This window comes from Heteronotia binoei, chromosome 13 (genome assembly GCF_032191835.1).
Source record: "Heteronotia binoei isolate CCM8104 ecotype False Entrance Well chromosome 13, APGP_CSIRO_Hbin_v1, whole genome shotgun sequence".
Lineage (NCBI taxonomy): Eukaryota > Metazoa > Chordata > Lepidosauria > Squamata > Gekkonidae > Heteronotia > Heteronotia binoei.
Genome location: NC_083235.1, coordinates 59389980 through 59412735, shown reverse-complemented (window position 1 = coordinate 59412735; position 22756 = coordinate 59389980). Strand labels below are relative to the sequence as shown.

The 22756-nt window shown below is 43.2% G+C and overlaps 1 protein-coding gene across 1 annotated transcript in view; it reads right to left on the bottom strand.

The window, feature by feature from the left end:
- Positions 1–20893, bottom strand: part of SLC26A11 (solute carrier family 26 member 11) — a 31086-nt gene extending 10193 nt beyond the window's left edge. Inside the window, exons 1-11 of the mRNA XM_060252032.1 lie at positions 20604–20893; positions 14843–15035; positions 13613–13698; positions 10423–10502; positions 9445–9587; positions 8032–8207; positions 4388–4460; positions 3698–3748; positions 3326–3386; positions 2512–2567; positions 32–172 (exon numbers count right to left, since the gene is read on the bottom strand). Coding sequence (XP_060108015.1) covers positions 32–172; positions 2512–2567; positions 3326–3386; positions 3698–3748; positions 4388–4460; positions 8032–8207; positions 9445–9587; positions 10423–10502; positions 13613–13698; positions 14843–15035; positions 20604–20795 — 1252 coding nt within the window. The 5' untranslated portion in view covers positions 20796–20893. The remainder of the gene's footprint in view (positions 1–31; positions 173–2511; positions 2568–3325; positions 3387–3697; positions 3749–4387; positions 4461–8031; positions 8208–9444; positions 9588–10422; positions 10503–13612; positions 13699–14842; positions 15036–20603) is intronic.
- Positions 20894–22756: the final 1863 nt, after the last annotated feature.

Genomic DNA, 22756 nt, shown 5'->3' with positions numbered 1-22756 from the left:
TCTGGAAGGAACAGGAAATCCATGCACATACTTTTAACCTGCCACAATGTACGGAAGATCCTAGCGTCAAACATAGGAGCCACGGCGCAAATGATGACAGCTGCCAGAGCAGCCTTGGGAATGTAGTAGAAGAGAGAAGTAAGGAAAGCTAGAGACAGCAAAACCAGGGTCCCTGTGGAGAGAATAAATGACTTAGTACTACAAGTATCACACCAACACAGGAATATGCAGTGCCAGAGAACAAAACAAGAGTTAGACTCAATGAACCAAACACATTGCCCTATGAGAAAAAGCAGGAGGCTATGGCTGTGATCCCAGAAGCACATTCATAGGAGTCAGTTTCATTGAATAAAATGGGACATCCTTCAATAAAATGGGATTTCCTTTTCAGTGGACATACTCAGGATTTCTCCCTACATTTGAAACATCCATTAACTACCCACCTGGAATTTAAGAATAAAAATAACCAAGCCTCACTAGTTCCCTTCATAGCAAGAAGATAAATTTCCTATGTCACCAAAGATCACCAACTGATTCTGTTTTTCAGTTATCAGAACTACAGTTCTAGAAAACAAACTAGGTGTGCACAAAAAAAAAAAATCTGTTTTCAGATTTGGGTCCATTGGACCTGAAAATTACCGGTATTTCCTGATATTCCCAAATCATAATATCATTACTGAGATTCAGGAACATCAGGTAAAATCGTTACTGGGATTCAGGTAAATACTCAGGACACCTGATTTTATTCAGCATTTTAAAATGCCTTCCCTTCACTCTCTGGAGTTGCACCACCTAGGCAGCATGCCTCCACAAGTGAAGGGAAGGCATTTAAAATGCCTTCTCCAAGCTGCACCTCTGCAGAGGTGGCAGCACCACTCAGCACTATAGCTGGCCCAAATAAAAGCCAAGTAGTATTGACTTTTATTTGGGCCAGCTATATTGGTAGCTAAATCAGATGGTCTGATCTGCATTTGGCTGAATAAATACCTGAAAAATACTGATATTTGTTGGGTCTTTATTCAATTTGGTTTATACTGAATGCACACACCAAAAACAGACAGCAGGGCTGCATTCATGATGGTGGAAAGCGCCTTCAAATCACAGCTAACATAAAGTGATCCTGTAGGTTTTCAAAAGCAAGAGAGATTCAGGGGTGCTTTGCCATTGCCTGCTTCTGTGTAGCAACCCTGGATTTCCTTGGTGGTTTCCCATTCAAAAACTAATCAGGGCTGACCCTGCTGAGCGTCTGATATCTGACAAGACCAGGCTAGCCTGGGCCACCCAGGTCAGGCCTATGTTTGTAACACATACTTTTTAGAAGGTGGTTTGTTGACTCTGGGCATGATCACAGCTTGTTTGCTCTGTTTCCTCTCCTCACAGACACACCTCAAGCAGGCAGAGCTTACTGAACACTTTCCCAGTTAGATTAAACGCCAGTTTGCTGTGATATCTGAATGCGGGCACCTCAGGTTGTCGAGGGAGACAGGATTCAACTGGCTGAGCTGCCTGCATTTGGACACCACGGCAAACTGGAGCTTGATCAGTGGTAGAGCATCTGCTTGGGAAGCAGAAGGTCCCAGGTTCAATCCCCGGCATCTCCACTAAAAAAGGGTCCAGGCAAACAGGTGTGAAAAACCTCAGCTTGAGACCCTGGAGAGCCGCTGCCAGTCTGAGAAGACAATACTGACTTTGATGGACCAAGGGTCTGATTCAGTATAAGGCAGCTTCATATGTTCATATGATCAGACTGGAAAGTGTTCAATCACCGTCTTGTCTCCCCTCCCCTTCTTCTTCCCAGAAGACTAAGGGACAACTTGAAACTAATTTGATCCTCCATCCTGACCTATCTAATCATGTGTGCAACGTACAATGTAGGTGTAAAGCTTGAAACACTTTTTTTGCTCCATTTTATTTTGAGATTTTTCTGTGGCTACTGATGATCTTTTGTTTGGTTTTAATAATGCAACTTTCAAATGTTTGTTAATAAATACTTGAAACTTAATGCTACCTTATTTGCTGACTCCTCCATCTTTAATTAATGTTCATGTGAATCACTTCCACAGGAAAGAAAAAGTGTTATTTTGAAACAGGGCTTTTTTGTAGAAAAAGCCTAGCAGGAACTCATTTGCATATTAGGCCATACCCCCCTGATGCCAAGCCAGCCAAAACTGCGTTCCTACTAAAAAAAAAGCCATGTTCTGAAAGCCACTCAAGGCTTTCTTTCTAGCACATCCCTTCACGGTATACTATTAACACTAGTAGACTTAAATAACCGGGCAATCAGGTTGGTGTGAAATTCTTCAATGGCATCCACAGTAGCAGTTTTTCTACTTGCTGTAACTTATTTCTGAACAGGTTGTCCTATAACCTCTTCCAAAATGTGGTCCAGGTTTCATCCCCCAAAGGGGTAAGAACAACAGTTAATGATATGGTATGTCTGACAGTTATATATTTTGGCTTAGGTAATAGTTGTTAACTATGCCCCACATTCAATAGAGAGGGAGTGCCTACCTGTGATAAGTCCCCCTGCAGGGGTGCACACCCCTGTCTGCGCATTCACTGCTGTCCTGTAACATAAACTATGTCATTATGGAAAGTAATCCTCCAAAAAAACTAACAGAGGAAGCTGGAAACATGGACAGGTTAAAGGGAACAAGGTCTTTGCTGTGGCTACCTGGACTCAAAGACATGCAAAGATTCCGCCTGTCCAGGAGGCAGTTCTTCTGAAGCCTGACGTGAGCTCACTGGCAGCAAACCTCAGAATAAGCCTCAAACACCACCTACCCCTTGTACTCTACATTAATCTGGAGGTCTTGTTTCTATTAAAATGTATGCCTTACATAAACCAGCTATATTGGGCTCTCAAAATGCCTTTCAACATACGCCAGTAATAAAAGAAAAGACAACCAAACATTAGAACCTAAAACAAGAAGACCTAAATTAGCTGATCCCCCACTATATTCATGATCACTGAAATAGGTTCCAGTTTCACCTATCAGTATGTATACACAACCTAGGTGGTTAAAGTCAGGGCTTTTTTGTAGCGAAAGCCCAGCAGGAACTCATATGCCTATTAGACCACAACCTCTGACACCAAGCCAGCCGGAACTGCTTTCATGTGCGTTCCTGCTAAAAAAATAAAGAAAGCCCTGTTTTAAGGTGTTTTGAAGAGGTAACACATCTATGGGAAGTGATTTTGAGAATGCTCCTGTGGCAAGTCATAGGTGCCAGACTTTACAACCCTCAAGCCAGCTCACACCTTTAATATAGATGATGCCCACCATGTCATATGAAGGTGGTTTCACCTGCTGTAGATTGTACTCACCGGCCAAAGCTACCTGTGACAGGATAGGATGAGATGAAGGATCCAAAGAGATTAGTGAAACCTGGAGGTGGAAGAAGAAGGGTTAGGAAACAAAGACAGAGAGTCTCACTTCCTGGCCCCACCAGGAACGCTTTGAGAACAATGCTAAGATCGAGGGTGTTGTTTTCCTCATTGCTATACTTATCTTTAAGGCCTCTTCCTCCTACATGCTGATCTAAGCAACTGGCCTTGGCAAACATTTCAGAAATCTTTTTCCTTTGTGGACATGCTTCTTCTCTCTCAGACTTATCCCCACTATGTCTGGGCATCCCTCAAAATATAAGGCAACAAATCCAGTCAATGGCAACAAATCCATGCATGCAAAATTCTTACCCATGGCTAACAGCTCCTGATCAGGGTCAATTTGGTAGTTATTTTGAGAAGCTAGAAGGTAAGAGAGAAATTAAGAGACCGGTTAAACCCACTTTGTTGTTAGTTCCCTTATCTAAGAGCCCCACAATGTACTGCAGCAAGCAAAAGGGAGTGCAGCAATGAACAAGGAATAAGGAGCTGTAACCATTCCGGGATCCCCTGCCTCTCTCACTGGAGAAAGCTGCTTTCTCCTTCTAAGATAGAGGGAAGACACAGGTATGAAACTTGGCAAATCTGAATCTAGGAGATCCTTGCTTGCTTTAATCCATGATTCTGACAGAAATTATGCCCATTTCACATGTGTACCTGACACTGTGGGAGATGCTTCTCATGGGGTGATATTTATTTACTTAATTTATTCCTACCTTTCTCCCGAATGGGGACCCAAAGCACCTTACACTGTTCTCCACTCCTGCATTTTATCCTTAACACCCCTGTGAAGTAAGGTAGGCTAGGAGGGTGAATAGGAATTCAAATCTGGGTCTCCCAGAACCTGATCCAACACTGTAACCACTATACATACTGTTTCTCGCTAACGTGCAGGGCTGATGGACAACTAATGATACTGCAGTGGTGGGGAAGACTGCATGCATCTTTCTCTGTAGCATCCACATAGCTTTCCCCATAGTTTGGGGCTAAAATAAACCCTACCAAATGCCTTGGCGATTGCAACTGTCTCCAGTAGCCCCATTAGTGGCACCACAGCCAAGCCAGCTCCCATTGCCTGTAAAGGAGACATAAAAGGATGTCTTTATTTACCTGAAAAGAGCACTGTACTATGAACCTGGTCCAATACTCTAACCATTACACTGGCTTGTTATGTTGTCATGATTTCTCCATGGCTCCCTAGTTATCTTTATGCAGGAAATTAGATTACCTTCATCCAAGCCAAACTTTCTCCACTACAACATAGATCAGTGCCTTTTCTCTTTGCCACTTTCACAGATTCAACCTGATACCTCCCAGAATGGTAACATGCTAAAACCTAGAAGAGCAAGTATGAAATGCACAGCCAGGCTTCACTACGATCCAAATACATTTAAGGATGCAGAACAACACAGGCCTTATAGACTGTCTTGGAACAAAAAGGGCTAACTCCAAATTCCAAGCTAAGGCTCTAACTGCATCAAATACTAAAAATGGACAAATCCTTAAGTAATTCTAAGTGGATACCAACATCCCCTTAATTCAAGGAGGAACTTGCCAAAATTAGAACTAAGAACATAAGAGAAGCCATGTTGGATCAGGCCAATGGCCCATCACTCTGTGTCACACAGTGGCCAAAAAAGAAAGGAGGTTCACAAGTGGGGCTAGAAGCCTTTCCACTCTGCCCCCTCCCCCGCAAGCACCAAGAATACAGAGCATCACTACCCCAGACAGTTCCAATAATATGCTGTGGCTAATAGCCACTGATGGACCTCTGCTCCATATTTTTATTCAAACCCCTCTTGAAGCTGGCTATGCTTGTAGCCACCGCCACCTCTTGTGGCAGTGAATTCCACATGTTAATCACCCTTTGGGTGAAGAAGTACTTCCTTTTATCCATTCTAATCCTACTGCTCAGCAATTTCATTGAATGCCCACAAGTTCTTGTATTGTGAGAAAGTACTTCTTTCTCTACTTTCTCCATCCCATGCATAATCTTGTAAACCTCTATCATGTCACCCCGCAGTCGACGTTTCTCCAAGCTAAAGAGCCCCAAGCATTTTAACCTTTCTTCATAGGGAAAGTATTCCAAACATTTAATTATTCTAGTTGCCTTTTCTGGACTTTTTCCAATGCTATAATATCCTTTTTGAGGTGTGGTGACAAGAACTGTACACAGTATTCCAAATGAGACCGCACCATCGATTTATACAGGGGCATTATGATACTGGCTGATTTGTTTTCAATTCCCTTCCTAATAATTCCCAGCAATGCATTGGCCTTTTTTATTGCAACCGCACATTGTCTTGATATTTTCAGTGAGTTATCTACAACGACCCCAAGATCTCTTTCTTGGTCAGTCTCTGCCAGTTCACAACCCATCAACTTGTATTTGTAGCTTTTGGCCCCAATGTGCATTACTTTGCACTTGGCCACATTGAACCTCATCTGCCACGTTGACGCCTACTCACCCAGCCTCAACAGATCCCTTTGGAGTGCCTCAAAATCCTCTCTGGTTCTTACCACCCTGAACAATTTAGTGTCATCTGCAAACTTAGCCACTTCACTGCTTACTCTCAACTCCAAATCATTTATGAACAAGTTAAAGAGCATGGGACCCAGTACTAAGCCCTGCGGTACCCCACTGCTTACTGTCTTCCACTGTAAAGATTGCCCATTTATACTCTCTCTCTGTTTCCTATTAATTAGTCAGTTTTTGATCCACAAGAGGACTTGTCCTTTTACTTCATGACTCTTTAGCTTACTAAGGAGCCTTTGATGAGGAACATTATCAAAAGCTTTCTGGAAGTCAAGGTAAACAACATCTATTGGGTCCCCTTTGTCCACATGTTTGTTCACCCCCTCAAAGAACTGGTAACAGGTTAGTAGGGCAAGATCTTCCCTTACAGAACCCATGCTGAGTCTTCCTCAATAATTTGTGTTCATCAATGTACCTACTCATTCTGTCCTTGATAATGGTTTCTACCAACTTTCCCAGTATTGAAGTCACTGACTGGCCTGTAATTTCCCGGATCTCCTCTGGAACCCTTTTTAAAGATGGGGGTGATATTTGCTACCTTCCAGTCCTCATGAACAGAGGCTGATTTCAATAAAAGATTACACATTTTTGTCAGAAGATCCACAAGTTCACCTTTGAGTTCTTTCAGAACTCTTGGATGTATGCCAACCGGACCTGGTGACTTATTAGTTTTTAATTTGTCTATCAGTTGTAGGACCTCCTCTTGTCACCTCAATCAGACTCAGGTCTTTCAACACCCCTTCCAAAATTAGCAGTTCTGGAGTGGGCAAACACTTCTCATCTTCCACAGTGAAGACGGAGGCAAAAAATGCAGTCAGCTTCTCAGCCATTTCCCTATCTTCCTTCAGTAATCCTTTAACCCTTGGTCATCCAAGGGCCCCACTGCCTCCCTAACTGGTTTCCTGCTTCTAATATATTTAAAGAAATTTTTATTGTTGGTCTTTATGTTTTTTGCAATATGCTCCTCATGGTCCCTTTTTGCCTACCTGATCACAATCTTGCATTTGTTTTGCCACAGCCTGTGTTCCCTTTTATTAATCTCACTTGGACTAGCTTTCCACCGCTTAAAGGAATCCTTCTTACCTTTTACAGCTTCCGTAACTTTGTTTGTTAATCATGCAGGCCTTTTCTTATACCTGTTTGTGCCTTTCCTAACTTGTGGTATATATTTTATCTGAGCTTCTAGGATTGTAGTTTTAAATAGCCTCCAAGCTTCCCCAAGGGTTTTGACTGCATTTACCTTTCCTTTCAGTTTCCTCTTCACATGCCTCTTCATCGTAGAGAATTCACCCCTTTAAAAGTTAAAAGTGGTTGTGCTGGTCTTTTGGGGCAACTATTTATACAAATGGTGAAATCAATAACGTTATGGTCACTGCTCCCAAGTGGTGCAATCACTTTTACATCTCTCACCAGATCTTGGGCATTACTTAGGACCAAATCCAGGATCGCCCCGCCCCTGTAGGTTCTGGGACCATCTGCTCCATAGCACAGTCATTGAGACCGTCTGGAAACTCAATCTCTTTCTCTTGACCAGAACACATACTGACCCAATCAATCTGCAGGTAGTTAAAATCACCTATTATGACACAGTTTTTACGTTTAGCTGCTATCTTTAATCCTTCCATCATATTATAATTGTCCTCTATCTTTTGATTTGGTGGGCGATAACAAACCCCCATAGTTAAATTTCCTTTTGGGCCCTCTATTTCGACCCAAAGCATTTCTAGAAGGGAATCTAATTCTCTGACCTCAGTCTTTCTGGACTGTATACCCTCTCTGACATACAGAGCCACCCCACCTCCGACTCTTTCCTCCCTATCCTTCCAATATAACTTATAACACTGTTATAACGATATAACAATGTTAGTAGGAAAGTCAAGGAGGTAGAAAGGCTACCGTACTTGGGGGATAAGGCTTTCTCCAGCCTAAGGAGGCTTCACACTTTGCTCAGTGGAATCAGAGGATAGTGGTAGGATCCACTCCAGGGTTTACATATTTAGCTATGCTTGTTTAATGCTGTTTTAAAAGTGCTTAAATAGAAATGTCAGTTTTTTTCCCTAGCAGAAGGACGGGACATATACACTTACACAAATAAAAACCAAATACCCACCTGCACCATCTCTCCAAAGTGGATTGTCTCATTGGGTGTCACCTTAGAGAATGGTGGTGGCTGGAAGGGGGGGAGTCCTTGGGGTATTGTCCCTGTGAGGGTGAATGGCTGGGAGCCTGTAACTTGGAAGGAGTAGGCCACCAAACCAGCAAACAGAACCACCAGAGCATTACGGGCTATAAGAAAGAGAAGAAATTCTTAAAGCAAAGCTGTGTATTTCCAAAAGACAGCAATGACACTTATGGGCAAAAACTGCATTCAGCTAAAACGATAAGCAAGGTTTGTTTATCATTGGCACAAAACGCAGTGCTGGCCCCAAACTGGTGGAACTCTCTGCCAAATGACACAGGGCCCTGCAGGATCTTATGCAATTCCACAGAGCTTGTAAGGCACAGACGTTCTGCCAGGTTTTCAGTTGAGGGCAGCAACTGGCTGGCATCCTCCCTCCCCCTCTCCCCGTATATTTGGTTTTAAATCATCTCTCCCCCTTCCCAGAAAATGGCCAAGCAGTCCAGAATTGGAATAAAAATGTGTAAGCTGCCATCTTGGATCCTTTTTTTTCTGGTTTTAGTTTTTATCAAATTGTATATTGAATTTTAAAGTCTGCATACTGTTTTATGGCATTATGCCCCTTGTATATCACCCAGAGCCCACTGCAAGCTGGGACAGGGCGATTAACAAATCAAATAAATAATAACAATAACAACCCTTCATTCTTGTTGTCACTTGAGGTTTGGCAGCTGATGATGTATAGGAACACAAGAGGCAGAACGCCCCCATCAGGCTCTACAGTCAGAAACTCTATTTCAGTTTTGTTGTCTTCCCTCTGCCTGCCAATAGTCCCCAGCACTTCCTGTAACTGCATCTTGTTCATAGTTTTGCCACAGTTATATTTTCAGCCTGGCTTTTCCTTTCTTCAGTTTCATATCTCCATAATCTTTATTTAGGCAATAGGCTACTTTGTCCATTAGCTATGCTGTAACTTTAGCCCCCCTAACACATCTGTTTCCTTCTCCATATCCCCATGTGATCATGACCAATGTGAAGCTTTTTTAAGAGCCTCTTGTCTCAACTCCTTGTTCCCCTTCCAAGCTCTGCCTCCACTGTCAGCCTACCCTTCTTTAGAGTGCTGGTTCTCATCATATTTCCTCTGCATTGCCTTTCTCTACTGCTTAGCCTCTCCCCTTCTTCTCAGTTCTCAGCCATCCCATGAAGTTTAAAGCCCAGCTAAGTTCATAATATTTACCTTCCCTCACAGAAGCTGGACTGCAGATTACTTTATTCCATGAGCAACTTGAACATTCCGAGCCACTGTACCAGCACAGCCAATCAGTGCCAAGGACTGCTACAATTCAACACTCTGATGGGAAAGGGTTGAGCTAAAAACCAGCATGCAAGACAGAATAGACAAACCTGTTGCTATTGCCCAGACAATAAGCTGGCTGATCCTGACAGATAACCTTTCCATCCAGTACTCCCTGGGGATGTGGTTTTTCATTTGTTGCAGCCCTGTAAGCACGATCAGGCAGATGAGTCCAAGAATGGCATCCCCTGCTCTGCACATAAGTTATAATCGTATTAGTAACTGGCTTGAAAGGGACCCCCATCAATCACAATCCCCTTCTGAGAATGCCCCTTCCTATAGAGCCACTGGACTTGTGCCTGGAGTGATCATAGTCCTCCTATAAGTCAAAACCCTAATTATTTTCCTGCCAGTTAAATAAGCTGTGCATGTCAGAAAATTTTGGTTATATACAGATCCACTTTTATCCAGGTCCACTTTTATTCACTCCTACAAGAGGTGTGTGCGTTTTAGGATCCTTGCTCAGAATATGCCAAAAGTATATTTGGGTGGTTAGGGTTTGTAGAATCTTTCGGGCTCAAATGCCGTGTTCTTCTCCATGGCACTTGAGCCCAAAAGAGTCTACAAACCCTAACGATGTTACCAGCCGTGAAAACCTGAAATCTTTTATATTTGGGTGGTTCAGCTTTCATGGGAACTGCAGGCCAAACTCTGCATGCTCCAGAGGTATGTAATACAACACATGGATCAATATTCCAATCCAGTACAAAACACAGCAAGGCTACATACTGGGAATCCCTCTGGTTTCTATAGCTGTACAAGCATTCACTGCAGCCTTATCTTAAAATGTCTTCAGCTCTCATAGAGGACGCTATAGCTTCAAAGTGCACTGACTTCACACTCTCGCTAGCAGCCTAATTTCCCACTCTATCATAGGTTCCTACATACAGGTCTTCCAAGGAAACAAAGTTTGTTGAGACCAAAAAGTTTAATGACATTCAAGAATGACTGTCCAGATTAGAGTCCACTGCTCTTAACCACTGCACCAAACTGAAAGGGGGAAGACACACATGGAAAGATCTGTTTACCTTGTCTCTCCAATTCTGGAGAAGGTGTAATACACCTGCAGGAAAAACTGCCGTGGGATGTTCTGCAAGCCAAGAAGTGCCTATGCAAACAAATAAAATCCACAAACCAGGTTGGTGTAACTACAGCACGCATACACAGAAGAAGGCTATGAAGAAGGGTAACAGTCTAAGGAACTAAGACCATTTGCATGGAACCCTGAGACCATTTGAATGTGAAACAAAGAAGGCTTAGTAATCTCAAGAGCAGTCTCCTCAGGCAGAAACAGTGGACTGTTAGTCCCCTAAGGCTAACCAAGATGGCTGTGCCTTCAGCCTAAGGGAAAATATGCATTCACAGAACCTGCTAGCAGAGACTTATCAGAAAATGTATAGACAACAAATGCAATGTATAAACAAATAGACAATATAGCTTTTCCCATTATCTTCCTTGCATCTCTGTTCTAAGCATGCTAATTTACATGGACATGAAAATGCACCAAAATATGCTTAGAACAGTGGTGTATCTTCTGACAGGAACACTGTTAAGAACACACATCCAGTGCTTTGTCAGCTACACTGACTTCTAGTTGAAGGTTTTGGTTTTTACCTTTGAAACCCTATGCGGTCTGGGGCCAACATACTTGCAGGACCGTCTCTCCTGGTATGTCCCCAGAAGAGCATTGCACTCAATGGTTCAAGAACTACTGGTGGTCCCAGACCCTAAGGATATCTCCTTAATCTCATCCAAAACCAGAGGCTTTTTGGCTCTAGTACCGGCCTGGGGAACACACTCCCCTGTTGAGATCCGGGCCCTGTGACTTAATGGAGATGTTCCACCAGGCCTACAGTTGAGGCAGAAGATCTATTTATTTGACCTCCTCTTCCCTGCACTGCCTTATTTTCCAGACCTTGTACAATCTATGCCTTTTATCTGCCTCATCAGCATCAATTCCTATCCATCTGCACACATATGGGGATCTGTACAGGAGCAGAGGAGATGGAAAAACTGGACAACGCCATCAACTGTTATGGCTGTGTTTATTGCTGTAATTTCATTATTGTGTTGTTATTATTGTCAATTATTGATTGGATGTTTTAGAAAGTAGTTTTTGTATCTAATGCTTGTTGTAACCCACGCTGAGCCTGCTTGCAGGGTAGGGCAGGCTAGAAGGCAAATAAAATAAAATAAATAGAGATGCACAAAAAACTTCTGCTAGGGAACTTGCTCATCAATCAAGTATGTTTACGTAGGACTGTTTTCTGGCCTACCTGAGCATTTCTGAAGCCTCCTGTGTCAAAAGAAATACAGGCTACTTCTTTGAACTGGCAACCCCTTATGAGTAAGAAGGCAGCTATGATCTGTCCTCTTGTAAACAGCTGGCTGAGGTCAACCACACAGGAAACATTTGTGTTGCATCATATCCAACAGTTTAGGAATCAGACAGATTGGCTCCCCACTCTCACTTCTAAGTATTATAAATCAACAGCAGCATTTATAGTGAGGTGAGATACTGATAAACATCCAGTACCGCAGATAATAAATGTGAATATCAACATTACAGGGGGCCCAATACATGCAGTATGTTTGTTCTTCAGGGTCCTTCTATAATTAGCTAATAAAGTAAGAAAGATCAGTTAGACCTCACCCCCCAGTAACTTTGATCCCAGTAACTTTGATGTTTGAGTGGTTTCCATTTTGTACCATATCATGAAATGGTTTCCATTTCTATCTTCTATCTTTTATTCTATCTTGTTTTTTATTTTATTAATTTATGGTTTAATTGTATTTTTAAATGTTTTAAACTGAAGTTGTTTGATTTATTATGTTGTAAGCCGCCCTGAGACACTTAGGTGAGAAGGGCGGGGTATAAATCTTAATATAAATAAATAAATAAATAAATGAAATTGCCTCTACTCACCACAGGGCTGAATACAACAATCAATGGGTCTGTTAACAAGAAAAGCAATAGAGGATCCTAGCTACGTCAGACAGATGGTCATTCCATTTTCAGGCAACTCAATAATTTCATATACTTGACATACATTAGGGAAGAGACAGGCCTTCAACCCTTGCATGGGAGGACAAAGGGAGATCTTTATATCCAATCTATGTTATGTTAAATCTATATCATATTAATGTTAATACTTAGGCTTGTTTTGAATGAGAAATATTTAGAAGATATTGGATTTATATCCCGCCCTCCACTCCAAAGAGTCTCAGAGCGGCTCACAATCTCCTTTACCTTCCTCCCCCACAACAGACATCCTGTGAGGTAGATGAAGATATTGGATTTATATCCCGCCCTCCACTCCAAAGAGTCTCAGAGCGGCTCACAATCTCCTTTACCTTCCTCCCCCACAACAGACACCCTGTGAGGTAGATGAAGATATTGGATTTATATCCCGCCCTCCACTCCAAAGAGTCTCAGAGCGGCTCACAATCTCCTTTCCCTTCCTCCCCCACAACAGACATCCTGTGAGGTAGATGAAGATATTGGATTTATATCCCGCCCTCCACTCCAAAGAGTCTCAGAGCGGCTCACAATCTCCTTTCCCTTCCTCCCCCACAACAGACATCCTGTGAGGTAGATGAAGATATTGGATTTATATCCCGCCCTCCACTCCAAAGAGTCTCAGAGCGGCTCACAATCTCCTTTCCCTTCCTCCCCCACAACAGACATCCTGTGAGGTAGATGAAGATATTGGATTTATATCCCTCCCTCCACTCCGAAGAGTCTCAGAGCGGCTCACAATCTCCTTTCCCTTCCTCCCCCACAACAGACACCCTGTGAGGTGGGTGGGGCTGGAGAGGGCTCTCACAGCAGCTGCCCTTTCAAGGACAACCTCTGCCAGAGCTATGGCTGACCCAAGGCCATTCCAGCAGGTGCAAGTGGAGGAGTGGGGAATCAAATCCGGTTCTCCCAGATAAGAGTCCGCGCACTTAACCACTACACCAAACTGACAGGATTTAAGATGTTTCCTACTCACAAATGCCACAGTTCCTGCATAAAGAACAGCACTCCAGGATGAAGGGCATTTTTTCTAAGTTTGATGCAAGGAGCACTATAAATCTTCCACAAGGTCTCACTAAACCACTCGATCAATGAGACACATTTTGGGCAGCCACATCTGGCAGCTGAAAATCTGGGAAGATTTAATAAAAAGTGTGACCATAAAACCTGGACTGTTAGAACAAAGGTCAGTAGTCTACCTTGACCTGGTTGAAGCCAATGGTGACTGCAGCAGCTGAAGTGAACCCTTTAATGACAGGATATGAGATGAAGTCTAGTAGGAAACCTGCAATGAATAGAGAACCGCCATTTAGCTTTGCAAGGACAGGATCCAACATAACCATTTACACTTAATCCTGTGTCCCATTGCAACTGCTCATCCGAGTTATTCTTGACAAATCCATGTATCTAGGAAGACACACAGAGGTGCTCTCAGTACCTGACTTGGCTTCCTGCTGTTCCTTGGCAACAAGAATACTGACAACTGGGAAATACTGGGAAGGAAAAACTACACAAAAAGTTCACACATAGAAGTTCTACTCAGAAACTCATGTTTACCCTCTAGTAAAGGTAGCCTTGAAACCATCCCATTCAAGCAGAGTCATGGGATAGCTAGATTATACATCTAAGGTGCTCAGGGAAGTTCTCTTCTCTATTTTATCCTCCCCCAAATCCCTAGTCTCTCCAGTAGGCTGAGAGAGAATAACTGGCCCAAGATAACTCAGTGAGCCTCATGGCAAAATGGGAATTTGAACCAAGGTTTCTCCATACCTAGCCCAACGCAGTAACTAAATAGTCAGATAAGCACATTAATCTTTCTTGTAATACACTCTCTAATCAAAGCATGCATGCACAGGCACTACAAAAGTCTAGGGAGACAATAAGATAATAATGCAATACCTAAATGAATTCGTTGCCAGTGGTCATACTGATGGCCCTAAGCACAGATGTCTTTAAGAGTTAATCAGACAGATTCATGGAGGATAAACCCATTGATGGCTACTAGCCATGGCAACCACAGGGAACCTCCACATTCAGAGGCAGCAAACCTCTAAGTACCAGTGCTAGGAAGCAACATCAGGGGAAAGACTTGGACTCTGTGCCCCAGTTGTTGGCCTTCACTACAACTAGTTGACCACCGTGTGAAACAGGATACCGGACAAGGTGGACCACTGGTTTGATCCAGCAGGACTATTCTTATGTTCGTAACTGCTGGAATTACAAATGTGTGTAATTTATGGAGGATCATCGAAGCATCCTCACATCTCAGCGTCCCTCCTATAAGAACTCTGAAATAGAAAGCAGGAACTGCTTTACCTCTACCCCATCCTCTCTCCAGTCATCTTTTCTAAAGCCTCTTGCTCTGGCTTGGTTGACACTGAGTTTGATAAATGATTGATTGATCCAATATTCCACTGGCCACATCTTACCAAGCTGTAGGAGCCCCATGAGTAACTGGATGCAGCCTGAGAGGAATGTAAGCAGGATGGCATAAGCAGGGTCATGGAATGCATAGGAAGAAACCAGTAGCGACATGATAGCCGTAGGGCCCAATGTCACATCCTTCGCGGTCCCCAAGAGACAATAGATGAAGCAGCCCATGAAGGAGGAATAGAGGCCATACTGCAAGAGAAGGGGGAAGGGGAGAAAGCATCAGATACTAAGCAGAGTGGTGTAGGAATAAAGGCCAATAATGGCCAAATTAAAGCCATTTTCAAAGGTATCCCATGGAAGTAGTACACTTAATAAAAGAGAAGTCTAGTGATACTAAAGAGATTAACAAAATTATTCTATTTTATTCTTGCTGCAACATACTATCATGACTATGCCTTTGGGATTTTTAAATGGTATGTCTGGGAAGGTATCATACCATAACAGGACAGTAAAACCAGAACCAAAAGACAGCAAAGAGGTACTTTTTGTTCATCAAAATACAATACACACACGCCACAACATACCACAGGTTTACCTTCATTTTAAAGTTGGACTTCTATTGAATGCAAATAGAGGAAAGTTACTATACCACTTCATTTAGTGATGGAAATATATAACTGTGTTTATGGTTTGCTTCTACCCTGACAGCTGTTTTATGCATATTATTTTCAGCTACTGAATATTTTTCTATAAACACATAATTTTAAAAACCATAAAACTACAAATATAATTATTTTACTGTCTTTTGGAGCAGGTCTCTAGATAGCAGGTCTCTCAAGAGGTGGCACATCAGTGTTCTAAAAGCCAGGGCTTTTTGGTAGAAAAACCTCAGCAGGAACTCATTTGCATATTAGGCCACACCCCTGACATCACCATTGTTCTTAATGGGGCTTTTTGTAGAAAGAGCCCTGCAGAGACTGATTTGCATATTAGGCTACACCCCCTTACACCAAGCCAGCCAGAACTGCCTTCCTGTGCGTTCCTGCTAAAAAAAAAAAGCCCTGTATATAGCATGTACCCATGTTTGACCTGGGATCATGCTTGAAAAGAGGAGCTTGTGATTATCAGCTTAGTTTATTCAGGTGAGAGGCCAGAGAAGACCAATATAAGGTGTGAGAAAACAAACCTGTTTGAAAAGCAAATGCTCTAGTCTACCACAACTTCACCCTGCTAGATGCAACCCTCTAACCTGTGATTCTAAAACCAAAGAGGAACTCCAGGGTGTCTGACCAGAGTAATCCTTGAAGAGGAACTAAGCAGGGCATAAGAACTTTAAAACAATTTCATTGTTGGCTGGATTAGGGTACAGAAAGCAATTGTTCTCCATTGCCAAGAAGGTGTAATACAACTATTTAATGGAGTACACATCTGTGCCATAGATACGGCTGCTCCTGTGGTGTTAATAATGTCGGTTGTTGTGACAGCTGTAGAGATGAAAGACAAGTTAATAAGAATCAGATGGCAATGACAGACTGAGATTGCTGGTTCTTGCTATAAATGGAGTTGAACTAGACTTGCTTTGTGTCACCTGAAAGCAATTTCAGAGAGCTCTGAGAGAGAGCAGATAAGAAGTGCTATAAGGGTGAGGTTTGGCTTTCTAAACAGCTGGGGGAGAATTTCTGAGTTTGTGTGACTGTGTGATTGCTGAAAATTCTGAGTTTGTGGTTGCTGGGGAACTGCTGTTTGTTTGGTTTGAGCAGACTGAAGGTGATTGTTGCTGATTTATTAGGAGTGGCTGTGTTCCTGGGGCAGACTGAGGCCCCACCCTCTTTGCATGATTAAGCGGCGCCTTGCCAGATGTGCGAGCCTTTGGCTCGAGCCGAAGGGCTCTTGGCCTGGGGGCTGTGTAAGGACCAGGAACTCAGATCCCGATTTTCCTTGTGTTCCCAATAAGGTAAGTAGACCCTCCAGAAGGAGAGCCACAAAAACAAACAGATTTAAAAGGGACTGTATATTTTAAAAAAGCTATCATGAAGGTAGAATGTCAGCAGGGGGGTGGGGGCTTTCCAGTATTTTGCACTGAGTGTCACATATATGACTATCTGCCCACAGGACAGAAGTCTTGGGTGTGTGCTCGATGCAAGGAGCTCCTGGTACTCAGGGAACGAGTTTGTACCCTTGAGGCCAAGGTGACTGACCTGGAGAAGCAGAGACAGTCAGTTAGGCACTCGGAGAAGACTCTCAGGGATGTATTAGATGAGCCCCACTCTAACGTGGCAGCCCCGTTGCTGCCAGGGAGCATGAGGGTCGAGAGGGAACAGGGCACCATGCTGAGGATAAGGGGATTGCGCCCTCAGAAGGGACCTCTTCTTCAGTTGATGAGCGGGTATCCTTTCATGCCAAGGAACCATCCCCAGGCAGGGAGAGAGGGGGGGGTCTTGGTAGTTGGTGATTCAATCCTTAGGTAAGTAGACAGCTGAGTGGCAAAACTGCGTACTGACCGTATGGTGACTTACCTGCCTAGTGCAAAGGTAGCGGACATTACGCATGTTGTAGACAGGCTGATAGACAGTGCTGGGAAGGAGCCAATGGTCATGGTGCATGTTGGCACCAACAATGTAGGGAAATGCAGTCGTAAGGTCCTGGAGGAAAAATTTAGGATGCTAGGAAGGAGAATTAAGGCCAGGACCTCCAAGGTAGCCTTCTCAGAAGTGCTACCTGTTTCACATGCAGGGCTGGAGAGACAGGCACAAATTAGAAGTCTCAATGTGTGGATGAGACGATGGTGTAAGGAGGAAGGGTTTAAGTTTGTTAGGCACTGGGATGCTTTCTGGAACAAGCGGGAGCTGTACAAAAGAGACAATCTCCACTTGTCCCCAGATGGAACCACCTGCTGGTGCTTAAAATCAAAAAGGTGGCAGAGGAGTTTTTAAACTAAATCTTGGGGGAAAGTCGACAGGAGATGAAATGTCTCTGGTTCGGGAGGACTCATCTCAAAGAGATGAAGGGTTAGCTGTTACTTTTCTACTGGATAATGGATCAGAGTTGTCCACTGAGATGGTGACAAAGAGTATGGAGTGTCTGCCAAAGTCTCGAGGCAGCAGGAGGAAGGTTGCGGGCCTAACTTGCCTGAGAAATTATAGATGTTTGTATACAAATGCTAGAAGTGTTCAAAATAAAATTGGTGAGTTGGAATGTTTAGTGTTGGGGGGAAACATAGACATTGTGGGAATTTCAGAAACTTGGTGGAATGAGGAGAATCAGTGAAACACGGTGATTCCTGGATATAAGTTATATCAGAAGGATAGGGAGGTGGGTTGGAGGTGGGATGGCTCTGTATGTCAGAGAGGGTATACAGTCCAGTAAGACTGAGGTCAAAGAATTAGATTCCCTTCTAGAAATGCTTGGAGTCGAAATAGAGGGCCCAAAAGGAAATTTAACTATGGGAGTTTGTTATCGCCCACCAAATCAAAAGATAGAGAACAATTATAATATGATGGAAGGATTAAAGATAGTGGCTAAACATAAAAACTGTGTTGTAATAGGTGATTTTAACTACCTGCAGATTGATTGGGTCAATATGTGTTTGGGTCGAGAGAAAGAGATTGAGTTTCTTGATGCTCTCAATTACTGTGCTATGGAACAGATGGTCACAGAACCTACCAAGGGTGGGGCAATCCTGGATTTGGTCCTAAGTAATGCCCAAGACTTGATGAGAGATGTAGAAGTGATCGCACAGCTTGGGAGCAGCGACCATAATGTTATTGATTTCACCATTTGTATAAATAGGGAGTTGCCCCAAAAGACCAGCACAACCACGTTTAACTTTAAAAGGGGTAACTTCTCTGAGATGAGGAGGCATGTGAAGAGGAAACTGAAAGGAAAGGTAAATACAGTCAAAACCTTTGGGGAAGCTTGGAGGCTATTTAAAACCACAATCCTAGAAGCTCAGATAAAATATATACCACAAGTTGGGAAAGGCACAAACAGGTATAAGAAAAGGCCTGCATGGTTAACAAACAAAGTAATGGAAGCTGTAAAAGGTAAGAAGGACTCCTTTAAGCAGTGGAAAGCTAGTCCAAGTGAGATTAATAAAAGGGAACACAGGCTGTGGAAAATTAAATGCAAGATTGTGATCAGGCAGGCAAAAAGGGAATATGAGGAGCATATTGCAAAAAACATAAAGACCAACAATAAAAATTTCTTCAAATATATTAGAAGCAGGAAACCAGCCAGGGAGGCAGTGGGGCCCTTGGATGACCAAGGGGTAAAAGGATTACTGAAGGAAGATAGGGAAATGGCTAAGAAGCTGAATGCATTTTTTGCCTCCGTCTTCACTGTGGAAGATGAGAAGTGTTTGCCCACTCCAGAACCACTAATTTTGGAAGGGGTGTTGAAAGACCTGAGTCAAATTGAGGTGACAAGAGAGGAGGTCCTACAACTGACTGACAAATTAAAAACTAATAAGTCACCAGGTCTGGATGGCATACATCCAAGAGCATGGGACCCAGTACCGAGCCCTGCGGCACCCCACTGCTTACCGTCCTCCACTGCGAAGACTGCCCATTTATACTGACTCTCTGCTTCCTATTACTAAGCCAGTTTTTGATCCACAAGAGGACCTGTCCTTTTACTTCATGACTCTCAAGTTTTCTAAGTTTTCTAATATATATATTTGGCCGCTATATGACACAGAATATTGGACTGGATGGGCCATTGGCCTGATCTAACATGGCTTCTCTTATGTTCTTATGTTTCTTACAGTGGAGGACGGTAAGCAGTGGAGTTCCGCAGGGCTCAGACTGGGTCCCATGCTCTTTAACTTGTTCATTAATGATCTGGAGTTGGGAGTAAGCAGTGAAGTGGCCAAGTTTGCAGATGACACTAAATTGTTCAGGGTGGTGAGAACCAGAGAGGATTGTGAGGCACTCCAAAGGGATCTGTTGAGCCTGGGTGAGTGGGCGACAACGTGGCAGATGAGGTTCAATGTGGCCAAGTGCAAAGTAATGCACATTGGGACCAAGAATCCCAGCTACAAGTACAAGTTGATGGGTTGTGAACCGGCAGAGACTGACCAAGAGAGAGATCTTGGGGTCGTGGTAGATAACTCACTGAAAATGTCAAGACAGTGTGCGATTGCAATAAAAAAGACCAACACCATGCTGGGAATTATTAGGAAGGGAATTGAAAACAAATCAGCCAGTATCATAATGCCCCTGTATAAATCAATGGTGCGGTCTCATTTGGAATACTGTGAACAGTTCTTGTCATCGCACCTCAAAAAGGATATTATAGCATTGGGAAAAGTGCAGAAAAGGGCAACTAGAACAATTAAAAGTTTGGAACACTTTCCCTATGAAGAAACGTTAAAACGCTTGGGGCTCTTTAGCTTGGAGAAATGTCGACTGTGGGGTGACATGATAGAGGTTTACAAGATTATGCATGGGATGGAGAAAGTAGAGAAAGAAGTCCTTTTCTCCCTTTCTTACAATACAAGAATTCATGTGTGTATATATATACACACACACACACACACACATATATATATATTGGCAACTGTGTGACATAGAGTGTTGGACTGGATGGGCCATTGGCCTGATCCAACATGGCTTCTCTTATGTTCTTAATTTATCCCTTGTTAAATAGAAGTTTTCATTAACTGGATTTGGGTACTTGCTCCAGAACAACATAGATGGGTAACCTCAGCCAATCATCCTCTCTGCATCACAGACACATGCAGCATCTCGTCCATCAACTGGACCAAGTGTGAGCATTTAGGAAGTATGTTTACAGAAGCTTCTGGATCAACTGTCTTACCTGCATTGGGAGGCCAGCCACCTCAGCGTAGGCAAGAGCTTGTGGCACAACAGTCAGCCCCACAGTGAGTCCAGCAATGATATCGAGCTGCAGCCACTGCAGAGAATATCTGGGAAGCCATCTTAGCACTGGCAGTCTCTTCTGGGCTGTTTGGTGCCATCGATCCCAGCACCCCTGGTTTCTCCCTGCCATATCAGGACTTAGAATGGTTCAAGACAATTCATTTGCGGCCCAGCCATAACACCTTGGAGAAATTTTGAGGTCACAGGTGCACTGAAAGAGAAGATGTCATCAGAAATGGTAACTGCAGAAAAAATCCCATTTGGGCACAGAAATACCAGAGAAGAGGAACTAGACCCACCATGGGCAGTGGTTAAATTATTCTGACAATTCTCTGTTTCAAATATTGACAGCATAGCACTCTAGACTAGAGCATGTACTGTATTTTACCCTAGGATCCCAAGGCAGCTTACAACCAGTTCAGTAGGACTGTACTTGGGAGCTGATTATCAGTGACTTCTGGATCCAGGCATTATATTCTGTAGCCTCGTTTCCTTCTCTGCATTCACCAATGACAGTAGACATTTGGGAGGAAGGGGCTCAGAGCTTGAACCAGGTACACTGAGTGCTGTGGCTTTAGCTAATTCATATGCATCAAACAAACCAAGAAGGCAAAAACGCACTTCTTGGTGTAAGATGAAAACTGGGTAAAGGGAACACACAGGATTTTTTTTTGACCAGGAACACATTTCCTGCTGAGTTGGGATCATGGGGTGTGGCCTAATATGCAAATGAGTTGCTGCTGGGCTTTTTCTTCAAAAAAAGCCCTGCGCAAAACAATGGTGATATCGGGGTGTGTGGCTTAATATGCAAATGAGTTCATGCTGGCCTTTTTCTACACAAAAAAAGCCCTGGGAATACAAAAAAACATGCTTGAGTGCTAAATATCAGTATGTGGCATACACAAATGGGAAATACTTACAATGGGAGAACAGCTCAACACAGAATAGAATGCAACAGGAATCACCAGTTTAGCAAAAGGGACTTCAGTGCATTGGCCAGGAGAAAGATGAACTTTGCTTCTGCAGAAATAATTTCTCTCTTTCCTCTTTTGCCTCAGGAGTCACTAAAAGGAAATCTCTCTCTGTCTTAACCAGTGATAATAGCACACCACACTGTGTTACCCCGAACTGCAGTGCCAGTGCCACAAGGGGGGGAGCTTCTTCTCAGCGTCTCTTAAAGTATCACAGACAATGCTGGGGGCATAATTCCCTAGGTATCCTTAAAAATATTGCTGCACAGATCTGAGGTTACTTGCACAGGCAGGCCAGGGTCAAAGTAGCTGCTATAGCTGCAAACAAAAGGCACCAAAGATCAGCTAGGCCCTGCCAACAACAGTAACAGTGACACCTTCTTTCAAAGGAAAACTGTAACTGTTTAAATTATTTCTAATTATTGTTGACTCAAGGAGGAGAGGTTGGATTTACACCCTGCCCTTCATCTGGAGTCTCAGAGCTGCTTACAATCTCCTTTCCTTTCCCCTCCCCACAACAGACACCCTGTGAGGTAGGTGGCATTGAGAGAGTTTTTTCATGAACAGTTCTAAGAGAGCTGTGAGTGACTCAAGGTCACACCAGCAGGTGAATGTGAAGGAGTGGGGAATCAAACCTGGGTCTTGCGGATTAGAGTCCATGCTCCTAACCACTATTCCAAACTGGCTCTCAGTAGAGTACTTAGAAGTAAATCCCCTTGTTTGCCGCGGCATTTATTGCCAGCATAGATTTGGTTTATCAGTATAAATACACCATTTTGCATATTCAGTAAATAGAAAAACACCATAAAATATTTGGAAATAAATAACATCCCTAGGGAAAAGGCCTAAATAGGATGCTCCTAATTTCAAGTTTCTGCTATATGCTTTCTAAAACAGAGGACGACTGCAGTACTGCCATTTAAAAAAGAAAGAAAGGGGTCCTCTCAGCATCTAAGAAGCACTGTTGCTCAAGACCAGCCATTCATCCAAGAAACCCGTCCCTCTTGTCCCAGATGAGAGGGCTGTATCTTCTCAGTGATAAGGGAAGCACACTCCGCATATGCCTAAGTGCCTACACGCTACTTATACGTTACCGAACTAAAGTCTAAAACAGATTTGG